At 40.7% G+C, this 21,331-nt stretch overlaps 1 protein-coding gene across 22 annotated transcripts in view; it reads left to right on the top strand.

Annotated features, from left to right (window-relative positions):
- SLC6A11 (solute carrier family 6 member 11) overlaps positions 1–21,331 on the top strand; it is a 98,349-nt gene that overhangs the window by 30,573 nt on the left and 46,445 nt on the right. For all 22 annotated transcript variants that reach the window (XM_069027939.1, XM_069027937.1, XM_069027932.1 and 19 more), the window contains one exon: positions 4,847–4,979. In XM_069027939.1, coding sequence (XP_068884040.1) covers positions 4,847–4,979 — 133 coding nt within the window. The remainder of the gene's footprint in view (positions 1–4,846; positions 4,980–21,331) is intronic.

Here is a 21,331-nt window from a genome sequence, read left to right as displayed (position 1 = left end):
CTTGCATGTGCAGGGATCTTCATTTGGACAGCAGAGGTGACCCTGGACAGCAACAGGGTGTCCCTGGCCTGTAGGGAGCAGGAGGTCCTTGTATGAGGTCTCATTTCTCCCTGGGTTTATTATTTTATGTGTGCTGAAAATAGGCTGAATTTTTTCTTTATATCTTGCCTTCCATTTTTTACCCACACTTACATTTAGATTCAAGTGAAATTTAAACCAGGCCTCCAATATTTGTTGCTCTAAGCAGAATAAATCTACACTGTAGTAACTTTGTTGTGATTTTGTTCAGTGCAACCACACAGACCCTTGAGACCAAACCTCAGCATTTCTGACAGCCACCCTTTGGAGATGTGCCCGATTATTCCACCCAAATTTATCTTTAATTCATTAGGATTCCTGGAACTTTCACCACTTTTATTCTGTGTTATGCATAGGAAGAAAAGCAAGAATCTCCAATAACGTTTAGCCAATTTAAATTTGTGTGACCAGGGGCAGTGAAACCTTCAAGCACAGAGTGAGACACCACAAATCCACTCTGCTTGGGGTTTAATATTCTACTTACAAGCAAGAGCTGCTGTTTAGAATTAACACTTTGCTCCTCCTGAATTAAAACCTTGCCCTGGTTTGGATTAACCTTTAATTCCAAACTCGCCCCTATGGCAGAGGAGTTTGTTTCCCCTTAATATTCTGCTCAAGAAGCTCCAGTGCCACCACCTTGGCTTCTCTCCCAGGCTCTGGGTCAGCTCGAGGGGCTGAACTGCTGAGTATTTTTATACAACAAAAATCACCCCCCTCAAACAGCTACGACAGCAAACCAATACCTACAATAAATATTTTCAAACTCTCATCAATTTTTGTTTTCAATGAGAAACAGTAATTAATGATTTTTGTCTTCAGTGCAGGACAAACCTTTCTCACAGCAAAGTTTCACACAGTCCTAAGCTGCTGCCAGCAAACTCTGCTTAAACTGGCTTGTACCAAGCTTGATTTTTATGGTCTGGAATAATTCAGATGGGTACCTGCAGCTGTACTGCCAGCTACAGTGGTCTCCCAGGCTTTTATCTATCAAGGAATGTCGTTGGTGTTTTTCATTTCTTCAAATAAAGAAGTGGCAGCAGGGAATTCTAGTGAGAAAGTTTCAAGATATTTCAATGAAATGTCTGTTAAGATATTTCTCATTTACTTTAAGGGGGTTCTAAAGATGCTCAGCTTTAATAAGTCTTGATATACAGAAGGACAAAGTTATTTCTTTTCACCCAAGTGTGATGCAAAGCAGCTGAGCTGTAGATTTGCTATAGAACATTTCTTCAAATGTTTGCTCCTTCAAACCAGAGAGGAGCACGTTCAATGCTGATTTTGCTGCTGGTTACTTTATTCTGTGCATGAAGAGCTGAGGAGAACAAGGCAGTGCAGGGTGCTTGAGAGAAGAGGAGGAAGGCCTAGAGGAAGCTACACAACCTTTTTTTGTTGTTGTCCGTGGTTTATGCAAGGTCTTGCATGGCAGCTTTTGGATAGAAGCTGCACTGCTGAGGAGCAAAGAGCTGTGATCTGACCCCTGAAGGCATCAACCTCCCTTCTCAGATGCAGGGGACAATCATATCTTCAAAATGCTCCCCCTTTTTCTTTTATATCAGTTGAATAAGAAAAGAATTGGGGTAGATGTGGCTGAACTGAGGTTTTGTGAGAAGAATTTCTTGCTCTGATTGCTCCCTCCTTTCAAAGCTTCATCCACAGCTGCTGTTTCAGATGGTTCCAGCAGCAGAATTTAGGTCTGGCTTTAGGGAGAGCTGTGTTGTCCCTGCTGAGGAAATCCCTGCTGGCCTCTGGGCAGGACTTCCCCCTCCTTGGATCCATCCTTTGCATACATTGTGTGTTATAGTTTAATTATAAGTTCTGGACTTGTTGCTGCTCCCTTTCTGAGGGAAACACCAACCCTTTGTTCTGCTGGAACAAAGGAAATCAAACCAATTTCCAGCACTCGAGGGTAATTAAATCCTCATTGTGGTGCTGACAGTTCCAGTTGATTGGCACCACGTGTCTGTTTTAAATGGGACCCGCAGGGATAATTGTGGTGAGCCCATTAATTTGCCATTTGCTTCCTATGACACTTTACAAAAGTATCAGGCCAAGAGTTTTGGGTGGATAAAGGAGGTGTCTCTGCTCTTTGGGACTTCTCAGAGTATCCAGAAAACACCGAGCTTTGATTTCTGCTCCCAGGAATTGGTTGCTTTTAAAAATCTTCATCTCAAGCCTTCATTAAAAATTATTTTCTTAAGGCAAAGGCATCTTTTGGTGTGTGAAATATTTCAGTCACGAGAGAGAGAGAAATAACATTTATTTATGAAGGGGTTTTGCACTTAGGGAAGAACAGTGTAGGAATTGAAGTGTCTGGCACACCCATTTTGGAAAAGCAACCTTACTCATGTTTAGGTTCACATGCACATAAATAAGTCCAAATAGCCATAAAGAAACCTGGTTTCATAAAAACCTAAGGAAAATTTTTCATTATTATTTTACAGTGGAAACAAAGCTAAATGAAAAAGGTTTCCATTTCACAATTATTGTGGCCCAAGTGTAAATATTTTGTCTCAGTTTTCATCTGAAAAATGTACTATTCTAAAAGGCCTTTTATTATTTATTGCCCTATATTATTTGTTCCCTTTTATACCATGTTATGCCAATCGTTGTCCTGGTTCTCTTGCAATAAATTCCTATTCCAGGTGATCTAAGAATTCAAGGATTTCATTTGGGTTTTGAATGAGAATTTGTAAAGAGAGTGGACTTTATCCTAGGCAAAATTCCATGTTCACCTGTCAATAGCTTAGAAGAACTTGAATTTTAACGATGCATTTCATCAGCTCTCGGTGTAATTATGGCTCGGTGATGTTTGCAGGTATCAAATCTGTGCTTCCTCTTCTTGATTAAAATGATCCTTCATTAAAAGCCACCTCTCTGCATTTGGATGCATTTTGATGACAGAACTCCAGGCTCTTTGCAGGTCTTGGCTAGCTGAAGGTGTTCCATGCTTGATCACTTCTCTCCCAAATTATCTGGTGGCAGATTTGAAGAATAAAGATTTGAAGAATAAAGCTAATTCCTGGATGAGGTCGCAGCAATTTTACATTTAGGCAGATAACATTCAAAAAGTCTGTGTTAATTCCCTGCCCCCTTTTATTTTGACTGGGAAGACGTACCTTTATATTCACTGGAAAATAAGGAGAAAAACCCTGAGATGTGGCGCTTTAGTAGTTAATTCTGTCCTTCCCCAGCTAAGGAGGAAGTTTTTAACACACATTTTATGAGTGGCTGCATCCATCAGGAGCAGCAGCTGCAGCTCTCGGAGGTGTGAAACCTGCCCAGGTGCTGCAGCATCTGTACAGGCACCTGGAAAACCTGGGAAGAGTTCAATATTTTCATTTTCCCCCCCTGACTCCAGCTGTTGGCATCTCCAGCCTCCTGCTCCATCCCTACAGGCAGGGAGGGAATTTCCCTTCATCCTCACCTGCTGCTGGTGGCAGCAGAGCCAGAGCAGATTCCTCCCCACCTTTTATTGTTTATATTTCATATAAATATTATCTTTTCATATACATTTTCTATATCATTGAACTATTATATTTTATTGTCTGGAATTACAGGATCAGACTTTATATCCCTGAATTTATTGCCTCAGACAATAACTGAACAGAATCCAAAAGGAAAAATTATTTTATATATTTAACTGTAGTTTGCTTACTTTGCTTTAAATATAATACTCAACCTTTCTCCTAAATTGTAATTAAATTATCTGTATACCTATGTACACATCAATCATATAATCAATTCAAACCAGTGAAAATCAATTAATCTGTGTTCCCTCCCAATGTGAAGGGAGAGTAGTGCAAGTCTAAGGCCTCTGAGGTTGTGATAATTTATATTAACTTGGAATATGGATTTCAAAAAAATCTCTGCTCAGGATGGTTGATGGCAGGTGTTAAAAACTTGTATGTGAATATGTGCATCTGTTGCTTTAAGCTGCCTCAAAAGGTTGAGGTTTTGAAAATGTTTTAATGTTATACCTTCAGTTACGGAAGGAAATTCATGAAAATAAAGATTAGCATGTAAAAATAAAGGTTAGAATTTTTTTTCTGGAAAAGGAATAAAATTGGAAAAACCATTTGCTAATGAAGTGTTGTATTTTAGGCTCATTTGTGTTGGTAACTAATTCAAACTATTTCCTTTTCTTTGGCTTTAAGGAAAAGCTGTTTTAAAATTAAAATTTTGTCACCAACCTGAAAAAGTGAAACATTTGTTCATTTGTAACCAGATACAAAACCCACTGAGAATATTGTGGTTTTTCCTTTTGTCTTCCATTCTACCTTAGCATGGGGCATTTTCAGTAGAGAGTAACGAGGAGTCCTTGGTTCAAATTAATTCACTTTATCCCAGTATTTCATGGGTGATGCTGTTTTTCTTCAAGATTATCATCTTTTTTATAATTAATTCAGTTTTATCCCAGTATTTCATATGTAATGCTGTTTTTCTTCAACATTATCACCTTTTTTTGTAATTAATTCAGTTTTATCTCAGTATTTCATAGGTAATGCTGTTTTCCTTCAATATTATCATTTTTTTATATAATTAATTCAGTTTTATCCCAGTATTTCATATGTAATGCTGTTTTCCTTCAATATTATCATCTTCTTTTGTAATTAATTCAGTTTTATCCCAGTATTTCATAGGTAATGCTGTTTTTCTTCAATATTATAATTTTTTTTGCAATTAATTCAGTTTTATCCCAGTATTTCACATCTAGTGGTGTTGTAGCTCAATATCATAATCTTTTCCCCCTCTTTTTTCTCCCTGCAAGGCGAAGGGTGCTGGCAATTTCGGATGGGATTGAGCACATTGGGAACCTGCGCTGGGAGCTCGCCCTGTGCCTCCTGGCTGCTTGGACCATCTGCTATTTTTGCATCTGGAAAGGGACCAAATCCACTGGAAAGGTGAGGCTGAAATTTGGTGCAGCACTTTTAAGTGGATGTGCTCCAAACCTGTGTTGGCATTAATATTTATTTCCATCAGAGCAGGGGAATTTTGCATTGCTGTGAGGAGCTACATTTGTGGTGTATAAATAGCAAAACTAATTGTAATTAAGAGTTGCTTGTGCTTTGTGGGTTTTTTTTGTTCCTCTTGGTTTCATGATTTGCTCTTCCCCTCATTCTGTTAGGTGAGGCTGGGTGGTTTTGTTTTATTTTTGGTTAATTTAGCAATGAGCTTTACCAACCAGTCCTTGGGCTCTGAAACCAGGTTGTGTTGATTTCTGTGCACAAATTCTGCAAAATTAGGATTTTGCCCTAAACTGACTGGAGCCAAAACTCTCAGTGCCACAAAAGAGTCGCTGAGAGCTTCGATGCACATAAAAGGAGAATTTAAAAATACAGATGGAACACCAAGAGCAGAAATAATGAAAGCACTCAGAGAGGGGAAAAATTACGGGGAAAATAAAAATATTTAGCACTTTTTGAGTGAATGGCCTCAATAATGGGAGCAGAGAGAGGGAGCCATGGAATGAGGGAGAGGCTGCCCCTGGAGTAGTATCAGACACAGCTCTGAGTGGAATCTATGAATAATCAGCTACACAGAGAGAGGAAAAGAGCCACAGATCTGGAGGGGGGATCTAAAATAAGCACTGGTTTCTCATGTTGGAATTAAGGAAACCAGGAAAAAATTGGTGCATTGAAACATTCAATTTTCAGTTGTTTCTTACGTAGTTTGGGTTGTGGTTGGGGTTTTTTTTTGTTTGTTTGTTTCTGTTTTAGTGGCCTCTGTTTACGAAAGAAATATTTGAAATGTAATTTTTTTTTTTGAAGTTTGGGAAATACCAGAGTGAAATTTTTCAGCTTTGTCAACTGTACACATCTTTCATACTATCAACATTTTGGCTGTAGCTAATTGCTGATTCTGGGTGTGTTTGCCAACTGTGCCAGTCAATCTGGTGCTGCGTTCTCCACTCGGGGGTTCGCACGCACACCCAGAGATTTCTGCAGCCCTGCTTTCATCGAGTCACTGCAGGGAAAATGCTGAGAAAGACTGTCTAGGGATGGGGATAAGAATGAATAGTTTAGAGGAGGGACAGGAGAGGAAAAATCCTAACGAGAGGAATCTGGAGCAGCAGAAGTGATCTAAGGGAATGACAAGATCAATGTCCCCACGTCCGTGACCTGCACTCCAGGGAGGTGCACAAGTGCCTGGGAGTTGTTTGAGGGGCTTCAGCTGGCGGGCAAGAAATGAAACTGAGCAAAACTGATATTTTTTTCCATCAGAAGGAATGTCTGAGGATGGGATCTATTCTAGCATGGTTTAATCAGCTGCAGGGGCGCAGGGAAAAGCTCTGTGGTGCAGGTGTGTGCACACACACGAGGCTGGGCCAAGTGCACACACAAAAAGAGCAGTGGGAGCAGTCCTGGGCTCAGAGGAAGGGGCTGTAGTGATTTTGGAGAGGATTTACTTTACATTTCTGGAGTTTACAGCCAGGATTTCATTGTTCTTCTATTGTTCTTCCCTTCTTTCAGTTTATACCATTTCCCCAGAAACAGATCTTGTGCTTTGAAAGTGGTTAACCTGTCTGACCTTTTTTTTAATTTTCTTTTTCTGACAGCTTAGCTAAACCCTCAGCTTTAGGTAGGTGGAATAAATTGTCTTTGATTTTAGTTCAGTGGGATTTTGATAACCACGTCTCTGATGAGGTCAGGAGAAGCAGCCTGGGAGAGAACAGCCTGTCTTGGCCACGTGAAATGGGATGATAAACTTTTCAACAAGCAGAATTAACTTCTAGTCTCGCAACAGAAGTGCAAAGAAAATGGAATTAACACCCAATATTCAGCTTTGTAGGTCTCAAGCTTAAAACATTTAGATCAGGGCTCTGTAAGAGGCAGACTCATCATATACTTGCACCATTTAAACCAGTTTGCCATGAGCAGCTCTTCTGTTTCCAGAATCCTGAGGAATTCCTGAGGAATGGTAAATTCCCACATTTCTCAGGAGACACTGTGGTATCCATGAATCTGCCTTTCCAGCTGGTCCATTTCTCTCAGTAAGGATGTGTCTTAGCTAATATTGATAATTTATTTTTCCAGCTCTCTACCTGTGCTGCAGGTTTTTTCCCTGGGCATAAATTTGCTGTTTATTAATTTAATAATTCCAATATTCTCCCACTTGCCACTTTTTCCAGCCTAATCTCTGGAAATCTGGGCCCTGTCACTGCCTTCCCAGAGCAGCAAACTTCCCAGCTTCAAAACAAAGGCAGCACTCAGGTGCTGGGGATGCTACAAAGGAATTAAATGCTCTGCAATACAAATGGTGCAGCAGATTTCTGGGCTGCAGTTTCCATTTCCAATATAATGCCATTTCTAATATTCATATTTAAGCTCATCCAATCACAAGCCTTCCCACTAAACTGAATGTTTTATGTGCTCATTTCCAGGAAACATTTACAATTGACTTCCAGGTTTTTTATTACAATAATATAACAGTCTGTTAAATTTATGATATACTTTAATTGGATTGAATAATTTCAATAAAAAACCACATGTATTCAAAGCAAAAAACTTCTTAAAGTTTTATCACCTTTGGAACTTTTTCAAAAGGAGGTGTCTGTGAGACAGGCTAGTAGAAAGAGGACAGGGGATAGAGATGTGAAATGGAGAAGGTGAGGAGAGGCTTCCTCTCCACATATTTGTGCTTTGTGAAATATTCAGGAAGTTGGTTTACCCTTCTCCTCTTTTTCACTCTGCATTCTAATGCATGGCGAAAAAAGAATCCAAGCCTTAAAAGCTGTTATAAAATAACTCCATCATTCTCCAAGCAGCACTACCCCAGATCATGAATATTTAATATTTCAGGATATTAAATATATTAAGACTAATATAAAGTTTAACTCCAGGGGAAGTGCTTATTACACTGTTAACAGGATGTTCCAAACTTTTCCATTACTGTTCTTGAAATTCATCACTTTCTCACAAAGCATTTCCATTTTCCATTCCAACAGATGTGCAATAGCAGAATAAATCCAGGTGATTCTGGCAGCTTGCAGGTGAAATGTATTTGTGCCTTTTCAGACAATCTTGTCCTTAATTATTCAAGCTTTTCTTGCCCTGAATTATCCCATCTTAGATCTGAAGATATTCGTGTGCCAACTTGCACATTTTAGATGTTGCATGTATGCAAAATGTGGGGTCTTGCAACGAGAAACTCAAAATCAGATGGAGGAAAATGTGACAAGGCAACGTTCCCATAATGTGGTGTGTGTTGTGCAACTTGCTTGGTAATGTCTGATCTCCATCTCACAGGGAAGTGCTTCCAGTAGCTGAGATCAAATGCTCCCAAAGATGAGGTAAGGACTGTCTAGAAGAGTGAAGAGAGTTAAATTTTTAGCATTTAAATTATCGTTCCAGTCTATCGTTAGGCTTGGTTCAGTATCTGATTCTCCCAAAATACTTTTGATTGCTGGTTATGACAGTCCTGAGTTTTTCTATCATGTGCATAGGCTTGCTGAGTCTTCCCAATTTTTTGATCTTCCTATTTCATTGATGAAATGTTCAGGTAGAAGGGAACCAGTTTGTTTATGGATCTTGATTATCCCTTTATTAATTTAACTAAATGTCCTTATGCTTCAAACTTTGAGGGAGCAACACCAGTAGCTGCCAATGTATTTTTCCTAAATTACTTGCTGAAGGCAGCAAACCTCATATTTTCCTTTTTATTTTTTATTTTCGTGAGATTTTTTGCAAACAAATCATTCCACTGAGCTCAGAGTTGTGTCTCACTCGCAGCAACTTCTGCCCAGCTCCTTTAGAAGGGAGAGGCCTGCTGGACTCGAAGTTATAGGAAAGCATTTTAAGGAAAGCATTTTAAGTCTTCTTTCATTCTCTTTCTTCCTTTTTGGGTGCATCAACACATCCCTGTCTGATATTCCTGGTTTGAAACCCTGGCAGGGACTTGGATTAGTGAAATTGTACAGCTTGGGAGGGACCTTGGAATGTCTCTGGTGCAGCCTCTTGGTTGAAGGAGATTCAGCACCGAACTTGGAACTGTTGCCTTGGTGTTTGGCTGCATCTGAAAAACCTCCGAGGACAGAGACTGCTCATGTCTTGGGGCAACTTCTTCCAATGCTTCATTTCCCTCACCATATGAGTCATTAATCAGTTATTCCCTACATTGAGGTTCATTCCAATATTTATTTTGTTAATAAATTATTTCATTTTTATTACCATGTTACATTTCTGTTGCCCAGACCAAAGCCCATTTTTTATATCATCTGTGTTGCTACAGACCATGGATTTGAGTGTCTCTAATTATTGATGCACACAAACTGATTTGAAAGGACTTCTGTATTAATAATCTAAATTACTAGACTCAAGTTAAAAAATAATCCAGCTTTCCTGCCTGGATGTCTTGAGTGAGAATGAGAGCTCATCAGCATTGATGTGCTTCAGCTTTCTGTGCTGTAGATGAGGAAGAGCTGAATCAAAAATATTTTAAAAACCTCACAGTCTTGCTGTAATTTCCAATTTATTGATAGTAGAACATTTTACCCCACCCACAGCATATTAATGTCTGGTTTCAAACTCTAGACCAGGTTTTGTCACGTTATGACTCAACACCAAGCCAGCATTTTCTGATGAGGAGTGTTAAAAGAACATTGTTGTTCCTCCAGGATTTTATTGAGTATTAGAATATCACACTGATTGTATGAACACTGAGAGCAGTTCTCATAGATTTTGGGTCTTTTTGAATGGGTTCTTGTTAATACCATGAAAATATTCTTTTGCCAGAGCTAAAGTCAAATAGTTCTTGCACAGTGATTTTTACTTCTCCGCTAGTTACTGGTTAATAAGTGATGAGAAATCCTTCTCATTGTGCAGAACCAGCTGCAAGAGAGAAAAATCTCACAGGAATCCATTCTCCAACATTTTCTGGAACTAATCTACATACCACAATCACTGAATATTATTCTATCTGATTCTGACTTCTGAATATTTTGATCCTTTCCTTCTCTTTGTGCTCAGTTCCCTGAACTTCCACTTCATGCTGACGTTAGAATGTGTTCACTTTAAGCTGCCTCTCCACTTGATATATTTTAAAGCTGCCCCAGGAACAGAGGCTCATAAATCCAGGGGGTGGTGGTGAGAGGTGGGAGCAGGAATGTTGTACACCCAGGACTAAGAGGCTGGGATGTTCCAGCTAAAACTGTGGATGCTGCTCTAAAATAAGTCTGCTTGGTTTTTCAGATCATAGTCAACTCTGCAAATGTCTTGCACACTGTCTCATCAAGCTTTTGACATTAATAGGGCTCTGTCTGTCATTTTTACCCCTTTCCACTCTGCAGATGCTCTGCTAACCACAGCCCAGAGAGCTCTGCTGGGAGGTTTTGCTGTAGTACATGAGAAAAAGCACGGATGTAGCTCCTCTCTGTACATAAACACGAGCTAAGATTCTTGGTTAAATAGTTCTGTGAGTCAAAATCTAAAATAAGAGATTAAAGATTGCACAGGCTCTCCATTATGACTTTTCCCCTGATTTATCACTGGATATCCACTGCATCTCTAAAAAGGACACTGTTCAGTTTGCAGCTCATCATTGTAAACCCTTTGAAATGACCTGGCAAGCTTTCTTGGTGGTGCAGTTGTTGAATATACACATAAAAGGCTGAGGGGCTCTGATATTTTCCTTGTCACCTTCATTACTCATTTAAGTATTTCACTTTCCACCACGACACCCCTGGAAAAGTTGCAAACACCAGAGTAAAGCAGAGAACTTTCTTTTCTCAAAGGAGCTGCCACAAGAAGCAGGATTTTGGGTAGAATACGTGCAAGTGAGGGCATAATTTCTTGTTTTACTCTTATGCTATTGATTTTTTTCTTTTTTTCTGTGATTGTGCCAATTGCCTTAAACCGTAATGTTCTCCATAGGGTTCTAAAAATTACATTTAAGAAAATTGGTTAGATTCCATTTAGACTCTCAGATTTTTCCTGGTTTAAGAGTTTTATTTAACCTTTACATGCTAAACTTAGACCAGAGTCCTGCAAAGGCTGTTGAGTGCATTTAAAGCTGTGATTGGTGTGAGGGGTTTAAGATGAACTTCATGAGGGAACTGGGATTGTTCAGCCTGGAGAAAAAGAGGCTCAGGGGGGACCTTGCTGCTCCCTAAAATTATCTGACAGGAGGGTGCAGCCTGGTGGGGTCAGGCTCTGCTCCCAGGGAACAAGGGACAGGACAAGAGGAAACATCCTCAAGTTGCAGGAGGAGAGGTTTATATTGGATATTAGGAAAAATTTCTTCCCTGAAGAGGTGATCAGGTGTAGGAAGAGGCTGTGGTTTAATCACCATCCCTGGGGGTGTTCAAAAGACACGTGGATGTGGAGCCTGGGGACAGGGGTGGGTTTGGCAGCAGGGCTAAGGGTTGGCCTCAATGACCTTGGAGGCCTTTTCCAACCTTAGTGGTTCTGGGATTCTCTGGAATAAATTCTGTAACTGCACAGCTGCTGTCCTTTGCAATGCTGCACTGTTCCTCACTCATTGATTGGTGCCACTGACCACTTTGATTTGCTGAGCTGAAGGCAGTGAAGGGCCACTGAGGAGTCAGGAAATTTTTGGAAGTGTTTATTAATTATATCTATCAAAAAACCTGAGATGAAAGAGAACAGGTACAGCCTGTTTGCCAGGACATTTTGACACAGAATCCTGTTAACAGTAACAGAAAAATGTGCTGAAAAGGGATTTTGACATTATTGTTAATCTGTGAATGCGATGGGCAGGAAACAGTCACTGAAAACTGGACCATTTAATGTGAATAAATGAGATGGCCAAGGAAATGTACTAAAATATACTTAATTCACACCCATGTTTCAACCAGGTGTAACTAAAGGCAGAGAGCCCTGGTTCTTTTCACTTTTTGGTGCTTCTGAGGGCTGCTTGTCCCTGGCTGCAGTTCTGATAAGACTGAATAGTTTAATATAAAATAGACACCTGAGCTGTTGGGAGTTTATTCTGACAAATTAAACTCTATGCTATGCACTACTAAAACAAACAAATAAAAATAAGGCTGCAACTGGAGTTAAGTTTTGGTTATAATTTATTTTTCATTTTTCTATTGAGGAAAATCCCCAGAATTTTTTTGAACCATTTAAAATGAAAATGGGAGCTCTCAGGCTCTGGCTGGCTGAGTGGGGTGTCACCTCTCCCTACTGAATTCCACAAATTCTCCCCTTAAATGTGTTTTTATAGCTCTGCTCCCTCCTCCACCTGCATTTGCAGGGGAGCAAGGGATGGTTTGTGGATGTTTCGCTGTACATCCCAGAAAAGTTCCTTATTCAGACATAGCAAATTATTTTTGCACCCCCCCTACATTTCCAGCTCATATTTCTTTATATTTTGTGAATGATTTATGTCACTTTCAGAACTTTGCTCTTTGAAGGTTTCCTCCTTTCTTTCCAAGGTTTTTTTTTGTCCTGGTTCTGAGGTGAATTTCAGTGTTCCTGCTTGAATTTGGCTTTAGTGGCTTTGAAATAATCTACCACACTATGGGCAGGCCTGAACAGTGCTTGTATTTCTGACTGGGGGTAATTTTGTGTTAATTTTGCACCTCTCTCATAGCAGTGCCTCTCTTGAGGTCAGAGGCCTCTCTTGAGACCTTCTAGCTTCCAGTTGGGCAAAAATCACTGCCATATGGACCTAAAATAAGAGAATATATTGACCTGCTGGAAAATACAACCAGAAAAAGAGCTCAGTGTGTCAATATTAATGCACGAGAGAAGTGGGGAAATTTCTGGGATTAGGTTGCTCTTTTCCCTTGAGCAGCAAAGACACTGCAAGGTATCCAAGGTGCTTGAAGAGCCCAGACTCAAGAGATGGGCTTTTCATACCTTTTCCCCATCATTTTGCCAGCTCTCCCCTCAGGAGTTAAGCCTTGCTCGCCAGCAGTTAAGACTCAGCCACTGGTCCCGAAGAAAATTTATTTCTCAATAGCAGGCCATATAAAGGCCTTAATGGATTCAATGAGGCAGAAAGAAGGAGTAAAAGGACAGAAACAAAAAAAAAAAAAAAAACACCAAAAAAAAAAAAAGAAAAAAAAAAGAGAGAAAGATGTGTGGAAGGAAAAAAAAAAAAAAAAAAGAAAAAAAAAAGAACTAGGGCCCATTGTAGGAGCCCAGGAAAAGGAACTGGGCAGCAACGATTGTATCTCCTGAAGTGTCTTTTGTTTTAGCCTGAAGTAACAGCAAAGAATGGCCCTTCATGGCAAGGCTTTAACGCTCTGGCCAAGGCTGATCTCTGTATTCAAAGGGGGAAAGTAGAACATTCATGAGATGCATGCAGAGTTCCTGCTCTCCGCCTCCTCTGTGTGAGGTTTCAACACTTTTTTTTTTCCACTCTCCTGTGCTCTGAGCATTTAAGGACACCTCGGGTTTGTTAAAAAAATAGATTTTTGTGCTTCTCCGTGGTTTTCCCGACCTTCTGTTGGACAGCTGGGGGAAGTATCAAATAGTATCAAATTCAATTGAAATCGTTTCTTCATGGTTTCAGTCCTTCCCAGCTGCACCTTAGGGGGAAAATCCACTTTTAGATGAATATTTAGAGTGGATCTATGCTCCGGTCCACAGCTGAAGAGAGTGAAAAGTGTTCCAGTGCACTGAAAGACAGTTCAGGGCACATGCAGGTGTGAGAGGTTGTGGGCACAGAAATCACCTGGTCTGTCAAAGTATGAAAAAGCAGAAGGGGTGGGGAGCAGCACAGCATGGAAGGCCAGCTGTGATATTTGCTGGGGCAATGCAGGGAAAATTGCTGCAAAATTAAAGGGAAAGCCCAAAGGCACAGATTAACATGGGAATCTCTGCAGGAACAATGCACTGCCTGGCTAAAGGGAACAATTAAAGGCAACAAATAAAGGTGATTTTTTTCCATTGAGGTTACCAGGAACTTTTAGCCCGTTATCAAAAATACACTGAGCCAACAAAGAGACTTCAGAAATGTGATAGTTCCAGTGGTTTATTCCCAGATGATCTCTTCATGGTTCATTTCTCCTCTCACAGAACCTGCCCTTGCTCAGCAGTCCTCTTTCCCCCCACCCTGTAACCAGTGAATGATGCCCTGCAGCAGAGCATCCAACAGGAGCCAAAGTACAAGCTGTCCTGTTTATTATCATTGTTGATGCACGTGTCAGGGCTAAAATATTATTCCTTCAGGTGCATGGCACTGCTGCTGGCTGGGATTTATAACTGAGGGTTTTCCAAAGCTGTGTTTCCCAAAACTATGTGGTTGCCATGTCCTGGTCTCTATGTGTGCACAGACTTTCTGCACAGAAATTGCAGTGAATATTGCTTTTCTTGATCCTTGATTTGCGTATTTGGAATATTATTTGCACCTTTTCCTCTGCAGGAACACACAGGGCCTCTCCTTGGTCCCTCAGTTTGGATACACAAATGTTCATAGCTCTGACTTTCCTAATGCTGCTCCAATTTCCTATTTCTTCCCATGAAGCAGAATAGCTACAATCCCCTATTCTCACACAGGTAGTTTGTCCTCAGCTCCTGCTAATCTATCCAGCTTCGAGACTGGCTCATTACTTGCAGTTTGGAAGCAGTTTTAGGTATCTATCCCCACCGCACCGTATGCCAAAGTTATATTAAATGAAATTCCTGCCAGTGGGAAGGCAGTCTCTGCTTTCTGCAGCCAGCAAAGTCCAGATTTCTGGCTTTATCTACAATGTGAAGATGTCTTTGTAGTACAGGTTTTGTTTACAAGGCTGTTCTTGTGAGATTTACAAACTCGAGTTCTGTATCCCACCCCAGTGTCAGCTCCCGTGGCTCAGATCCAAGCTCACTCCCAAGAATGGCAAAGCCTAATGAAATAAGTTGCCACATGAGCAACAAAGGCAGCTTCAGGCAGTTGCTGGTGCTGGGCTGGTAACTAAAACACATCCCCAGGAGTGAGTTGGCTGCCATGCACCTGCTATTCACTGCTGCTGCTGAAAAAAACTTGTGTGGTTCAGAAAAGAAAGGAAGAAACTCAAAACATCCTCTGAAGCTTGATTGTGTCATAGAAAGCAGACACTTTAGACAATTAGTAGATAGTTGTGTTGTAGAAAGTGTGAGACTCTGCTCTTAATTAGCTGTAATAAAAAATTCTGGGCTCTTTCCTGGGGGTATAAAATATGTTTGTTGCTATGAGGGAGAACTACCGTGGCTGAGGTCAGCGAGGATTTTTTTTAGTGGTTTGGTTTGTGTGTCCCTTGTTCCTGGAGTGCCCTTCTGAGGCTGGAATCTCAGTGTGCCAAGTGTGGCATGAGCACAGGGAGAGGTCTCTGCTCCCCAGGGAGAGACCCTTTGCATCCACAGAGCTGCACTCAGGGAGCTCTGCTGAGCTGAAGGGATGAAGGGAGAGCTGAGAGATCAAAGCATCTCCCTAAGAGAGAAGAATAAATCTGTGGCAGTCACACACTCCCAAGTCACCCCGTCTTCCAGCCTAAGGTTTTCATCTTGTGATCCCTCTCATTTTTCCTATGCATCACGTCACCTTTTCTTCTCACACTGAAAATCTGCTCAAACCCACAAATTAATTGCAGCAGTGTCACACTGGTGTCCTACAAGTCAGCCTTGAGGTGATTTAGAAGCTACATTTGGAGGCTGCTTAGTGGGGAAGGTACAGAGCAATAAAGCCTCGATCAAGGTGTGACTAACTGCATTAGAAGGGCTGGAGTAGCTACAGGGAAGGGAAATGTGAAGAATTAGGGTGGGGATGATAAGGATGCTTGTTAGTTTGGGTGGTGAGGCAATTTATTATACTTTTTGTTATTATACTTAATGCACAAGTAGGATTGCAAATGCTTCATGGTGAATCCATCTCTCAGCTGTCACCATGGTGATAAGAGCTCATGTTCCTCGGTGGCTGATAGGAGCTGGGCTGTCATCCTGGGGCCCACAAACATATGCCTTTTTCCATATAAATGGTGAGCTCTTTATTCTGCTACAAAAGTCCTGAACTTCCCAATAGAATCACAGAATGGTTTGGGTTGGAAAGAACAAGACAATTCATGGAATCATGGAGTATCCTGAGCTAGAAGGGACTCACAGGATCACCCAGTCCCTCCCCTGGCCCTGCACGGACACCCCAACAATCCCAACAACACCCTGGCAGTGCTGTCCAAACACTCCTGGAGCTCTGGCAGCCTCGGGGCCGTGCCCATTCCCTGGGGAGCCTGGGCAGTGCCCAGCACCCTCTGGGGAAGAGCCTTTCCCTGATCTCCAACCCAAACCTCCCCTGGCACAGCTCCAGCCGTTCCCTGGGTGCTGTCCCTGTCCCAGAGAGCAGAGATCAGAACTGCCCCTCAACTGCTCCTCCTCTGCCCATCCTGAGGAAGCTGCAGCCCCTGGTGAGGTCTGACCTGTTTTCCTCAGTTTCAGGATTGCAAAAACCATCAAAAGAAAGTAGAGGTGTGGGTGAGCTATGGGATATCTTTGCCTGCCAGTTTACAAACCACTTTCCTCCCCATGATTTACTGCACAAGATTAAATAATGCTGTGGTGCCCAGAGAACTGCAGAAGTGACTGAAAGATTTAGAGGTGGCTGGTAACAAACCTGCTGGAGTGCTTGGAGAATTGATAGAATGATTTTCAAAGAAAGTCTCACATATAATTAGTTTTGGTGCAAAATTCTAGGGAAAATTCTTATTCCTATTGAATCAATGTTTTACATTTTTAATATTTGCAATTACTTAAAATATTATGCATTTGTTTGGTGACTTCTCAAAGGCTGCAGTTCCTAATTCTCTCCTTACCTCCTGGTCAGTCAAGGCCTGCAAGGTGATTGGAGACTTTGGTTTGATATATTGACCTTTTCTGACTGGCACATTTTACCTTTTGAGGGCACCTGAAGGAGGAGCTCTGGCTGGAAATCCTCCCCTATAACCCTTCTGGTCATAGCATTGTTTCCACTTCCCAGACTTCATCCAGCAGCATTTTTTGCCTCAGCGCTGGTGTTCATTTGGGAGTGTGTTTTTGTGTTGTTTTTGTTTGTTTGTGGGTTTTTTAAAATGCAAGTGAGGAAAATCAAGCAGGAGAAGAAAGGAATCTAAGCCGCAGATGATAAGGAATGTTTTGGTAAATCCCTGTTTTCCTGGAAAACGTTGATTCAGTGAAACTAATCATTTCAGGGAATCTGATAATTCCATGAGGACAGCACTCCTCCAGGAAACCCAGTTCTGTGTTCTCCAGGAAGAGTCAGAGGGAAAACAAGCCCTGCATCAGGAGAATGAGTTGGCCAAAAATTCGGGGTCCATTCCAATGAGCATTTAAGATCTTACACGTTCTGGAGTGACAGGAGAAATCACCTCCTGCCCTGTTCTGACCTTTGCATCTCTCTCTGCTTTAAGGTGGGTCAGGACCTAAGGAGTGAGAGCTGGCAGGTCTGTCTAGAATAACTAAAAATGCCAATCACATAGTGCCTTATTGAATCCTCATTTCTGCCTGTGCAGAACCAGTTACACAACTGGAAATTCAGGTGCTCCTGTGGGATAACTCTGGCCAACTGTAAATTATTTTCACAGAAATGGGGTTGTCATGAGGAATAGTCATCCCATATTAAGCATTTTTTTGAGCAAAATGCAAACTTCTGGGGGTATATGTAACTCATTGTATGTGGTTTGTCTCTGAAGGTAAACTAGATAGCATTGAGAGGTCTGAAAATCCTGGAAGGTTCTGGAAAGGAAGAGCTTTATTTTATAAAAGCTTGAACATTTCAAAGACCTTTACAAAATGGAAAAACCCCCAACCCTCAGTTGATTAATTAGGCTTAATTTATATTTAAAATTCTTCCTGATTGATTTTTAAAGTTGACTTTTACTTGATTAAATAGCAGTCTTTAATTCTGAGATATTTGTGGCTCTGCAAATTCCCTGCTTGATGGGAGCTCTACATAAACACTTTGCTTGCAGTGATGAGCTCAGCCAAGATGCTGAAATTTGCTTCCTCCCTGTCAGTCCCCCTCTCCCTGCCCACAGCCAGAGGGCAGCTCTTTCTCTTTGTGCACTTGAAAGTCAAACAAAAAAACCACATTTTAGTTATAGGATGCCATTATTTCACTGCTTTATCACCACTGTTTATGGTGGAGATAAAATAATAAACTTCAATCAATGGTCTTTTCTGAGTAAAAACCCCACCAACCCCAAAACATCCTCTGCTTTTAAAGGAGAAACCTCCAACAAACTCATTCCAGGTGCCAGGGACAATAACACTGTGATTTTAGCACTGGAAATCTGTTTTTATATTACACAGGGAGAGCTGTGTCTGCTTGCCAAATTGTAGTGCTCGTTTTCCTAAAGGTTTCCTGCAACTTTCTGCTTTTGAGAAATTCCACCACAGACCTTCCCCTGCCTCCCAGAGTTATTTTGGGGACGCTGTGTTTACAACTGTTGGGATTTTTGCATGAGCAGTGTGGTAACAGCAAATAAACAACGTGAGGAACACATTTTCTAACAAATGGAGAGCACATTCTCGTGTTGGTGTTGAGGATTGGTGCAGCCTTCACTTTTTTCATCAACATAACTCCTCTAGGAACAGTTGGTGAGTGGAGGATTAATGTTGAGTGTGGAAAATATAATTTTGGAGACTGAGGAAGCACTGGGAGGAGGCACTGAGCTCCTGAGTTGTATTTGCTGTAGGTATTTATCTATGAAATAGATAAATACTTTCCTTTTTTGGCATTTAATGACAGCAAAAATGTAATAATATTAATGAAACGTTTCCAACAGTCTCTCAGTTTTTAGCTCAGGTTGATCCTTGTTTAGTGTGGATTCACTTGTGAACATTTAAAACCACTTCAGAGAAGTCACCAAAAACTACTCTGCACTGATTTGTGCACTGTGTAAATTTTACTGTGAATTTGATACTGTGAATTTGACCAAGGCCTATTCAGGCCATAAGGAATCCTTGAAATATAAGGAACTGTGACTTAAAGACATTATTTCAGGATCCAGCCCATTATTTTTGACCACTCCCCCTTTTTGGAAGCTGTTGGCACATTATTTTTCACTGATTAGGTCATTATTAAGCTGTGCATGTATTAAGATTTAATCTGGTTATCTGCATTTGCCATTATTTATTTTTTAAAATAATTTATTATTCTTAAATTTATTTGCCATTGTTATGTATTTCTTTTAAATTTTATTTATTATAGTGTTTAAATGCAAGTGCTCCCATAAATGATTGCAATAATGGGATAAAATTCACTGATTCTACATTTTAGATGAGCACTTTTGTGTGTTCTGGTCTCCATGACTGGGATTTCTGGATATGTCTGCATATTCTGCTCTTGGTAGTCTTACAAATGAATGTTTTGGGGCAGGATCTGCTAATTAGAGAATTTTTACTCGAATAAAAGGAAATCTATCTTTCCATTAGCTCTAGACAGTACACTGATATTTTTTTTTATTAAATAGGAGGTCTGTAGAGCTGATCCAAAGAACCACCAAGCCTGAAGAGCAATTTTAGCAGAAAGAAGACAGATCTTGATTTTACTGCTCCTGGGCAATCTGGAAACAAACCCAGCTGTTGGAATTAGCTGGGAAATAACACATATTTAGAAAACTTGATGCTGCTTAAGGAGTATTTATGGGGAGAAGCAGCTCATCATGGAAGTGAATTGCTCACTCAGTTCAGCTGGGAAAATGAGCTGCTGCTGTGCGTGGGTATTGTCTGCCCCTGGTGCTTTCTCATTGTTTTCCAATTTTAGCTGCATTCCTTGGTTTCTAACAGAGAACTTTCTTCTCTTTCTTTTGGCCCTTTTGGCTACAGGCAGACAGTTTTTGGAACAGAGAATATCTGAAATGGAATTTGGGAAGTGCTGAAAAGTGTATAAAGTCAGACCCAATGTAAAAAGGGATTTTTTTTTGCTGCAAAAAAAAATATGGAAAATAGTTTTTTTCACCCATTTTTAACATGGGATTAAGGCTTCTAAATAACAACTTTGGCTTGTTAAAGCATTTTTCATTCAAGACAGATCTCCCTTCCACCCATTCAGTAGAAAGAAAGCCAAACCAAAATGAAACAGAATGTTTTGGGGTTTTTTTAATTGACTGATGAATTCGGGAGTGAAGTTCTCATTTCATTGGGAAGGAAACAATTCCAGAGTGACTCAGGCTTTCATTTATTTATTTATTGCCTTCACCACCATGTGGAAAAAACCTGGGACTTGCACAGCTCTGCCAGGTAGTGATTTTTCCGTGTCCCAGGCAATGACCTCAGTGTGATGTGGTGCTGGAAGTGTTTATTCCTTTGTGCAGTTATTATTTCATGTGGAATCTTTTGCTTCCTGTGATCACTCAGGTTCCCGCATCCCTTCCCCGAGTGTCCTCTCTTGGCCCCTCTTTTCTGGCTCATCTCATTGAATTTTCATTCCCAGTGAATTCTTCCTCTTTGATACTTATTTCTCAGCCCTCCAATCTCATTAAATTTTCTTAGCTGTTGGGGTTTGAATTCCTTTCTGCTCGGAGTGAAGCTGTCTGCACTCACACATGATCCAGTGGCCATTTGGAAGGAATTCTGCAGTTTACAGGCAATCTGGTTAAGGATGGCTTACTGGAATTATTCTGGAGCATGATTCCTTCTGTGGATAAACAAAGATGACAAACAGAAGGTGATGCTGAATAAATCCATAAAACACAGAGAGAAAACTGAAATATCAGCTGTTTTGTTGATCCCAGTTACACAATTCCACTTCCCTGCTGTTCTGTTGGGTTTTTGCTTTCGTTTCTTTTCAGCATATGAAATTTTAGCTTTAAAATGTAGGTGGACCTCGTACGTTTTCCCTCTTTTGACATGCTGTTAGAATCCTTGTGAATCATTCCTTTATACCATTTTTCTCATAAATCCAATTAATGTGGAAAATCTCTCTTTTCAGTTGTCACCTGTAGCTCTGTAGATGGTGTAGAGTCAGATGAGCAAAAGCCTTTCTTTCCAAACAATGCTGCATGGAATATTTCACACTGCACCATGGCAGCTGGAAATGAAAACCTTTTGCAGTGTTTATCATCTGCTGGTACCATCTAGGAAATCAGAATTTGTGAAACTGGCAAACATCAATGAGGCCAAGTCTGGGTTGACTATGGCATGTGGGACAATTAAAATAATTTTGATGGCAATCCTGCCCAAATTGGTGGTTCCTGGGTGTGTCTAGTCAGACCAGAGCTGCCAGGCAGTGGTATGATAATTATATTTTTATAATTGTGCTAATATGTCCTCCTGGATAAAAATTACTTTTTTCCTTCTTACGTCACTCAGTGGAATTTTGGTTCCTGAGCAGTTTC

Source organism: Aphelocoma coerulescens, chromosome 12, assembly GCF_041296385.1.
Source record: "Aphelocoma coerulescens isolate FSJ_1873_10779 chromosome 12, UR_Acoe_1.0, whole genome shotgun sequence".
In the NCBI taxonomy this organism is placed as follows: Eukaryota; Metazoa; Chordata; class Aves; order Passeriformes; family Corvidae; genus Aphelocoma; species Aphelocoma coerulescens.
The sequence above is the reverse complement of the archived record's forward strand: the minus strand, read 5'-3'. Positions and strand labels throughout refer to the sequence as shown.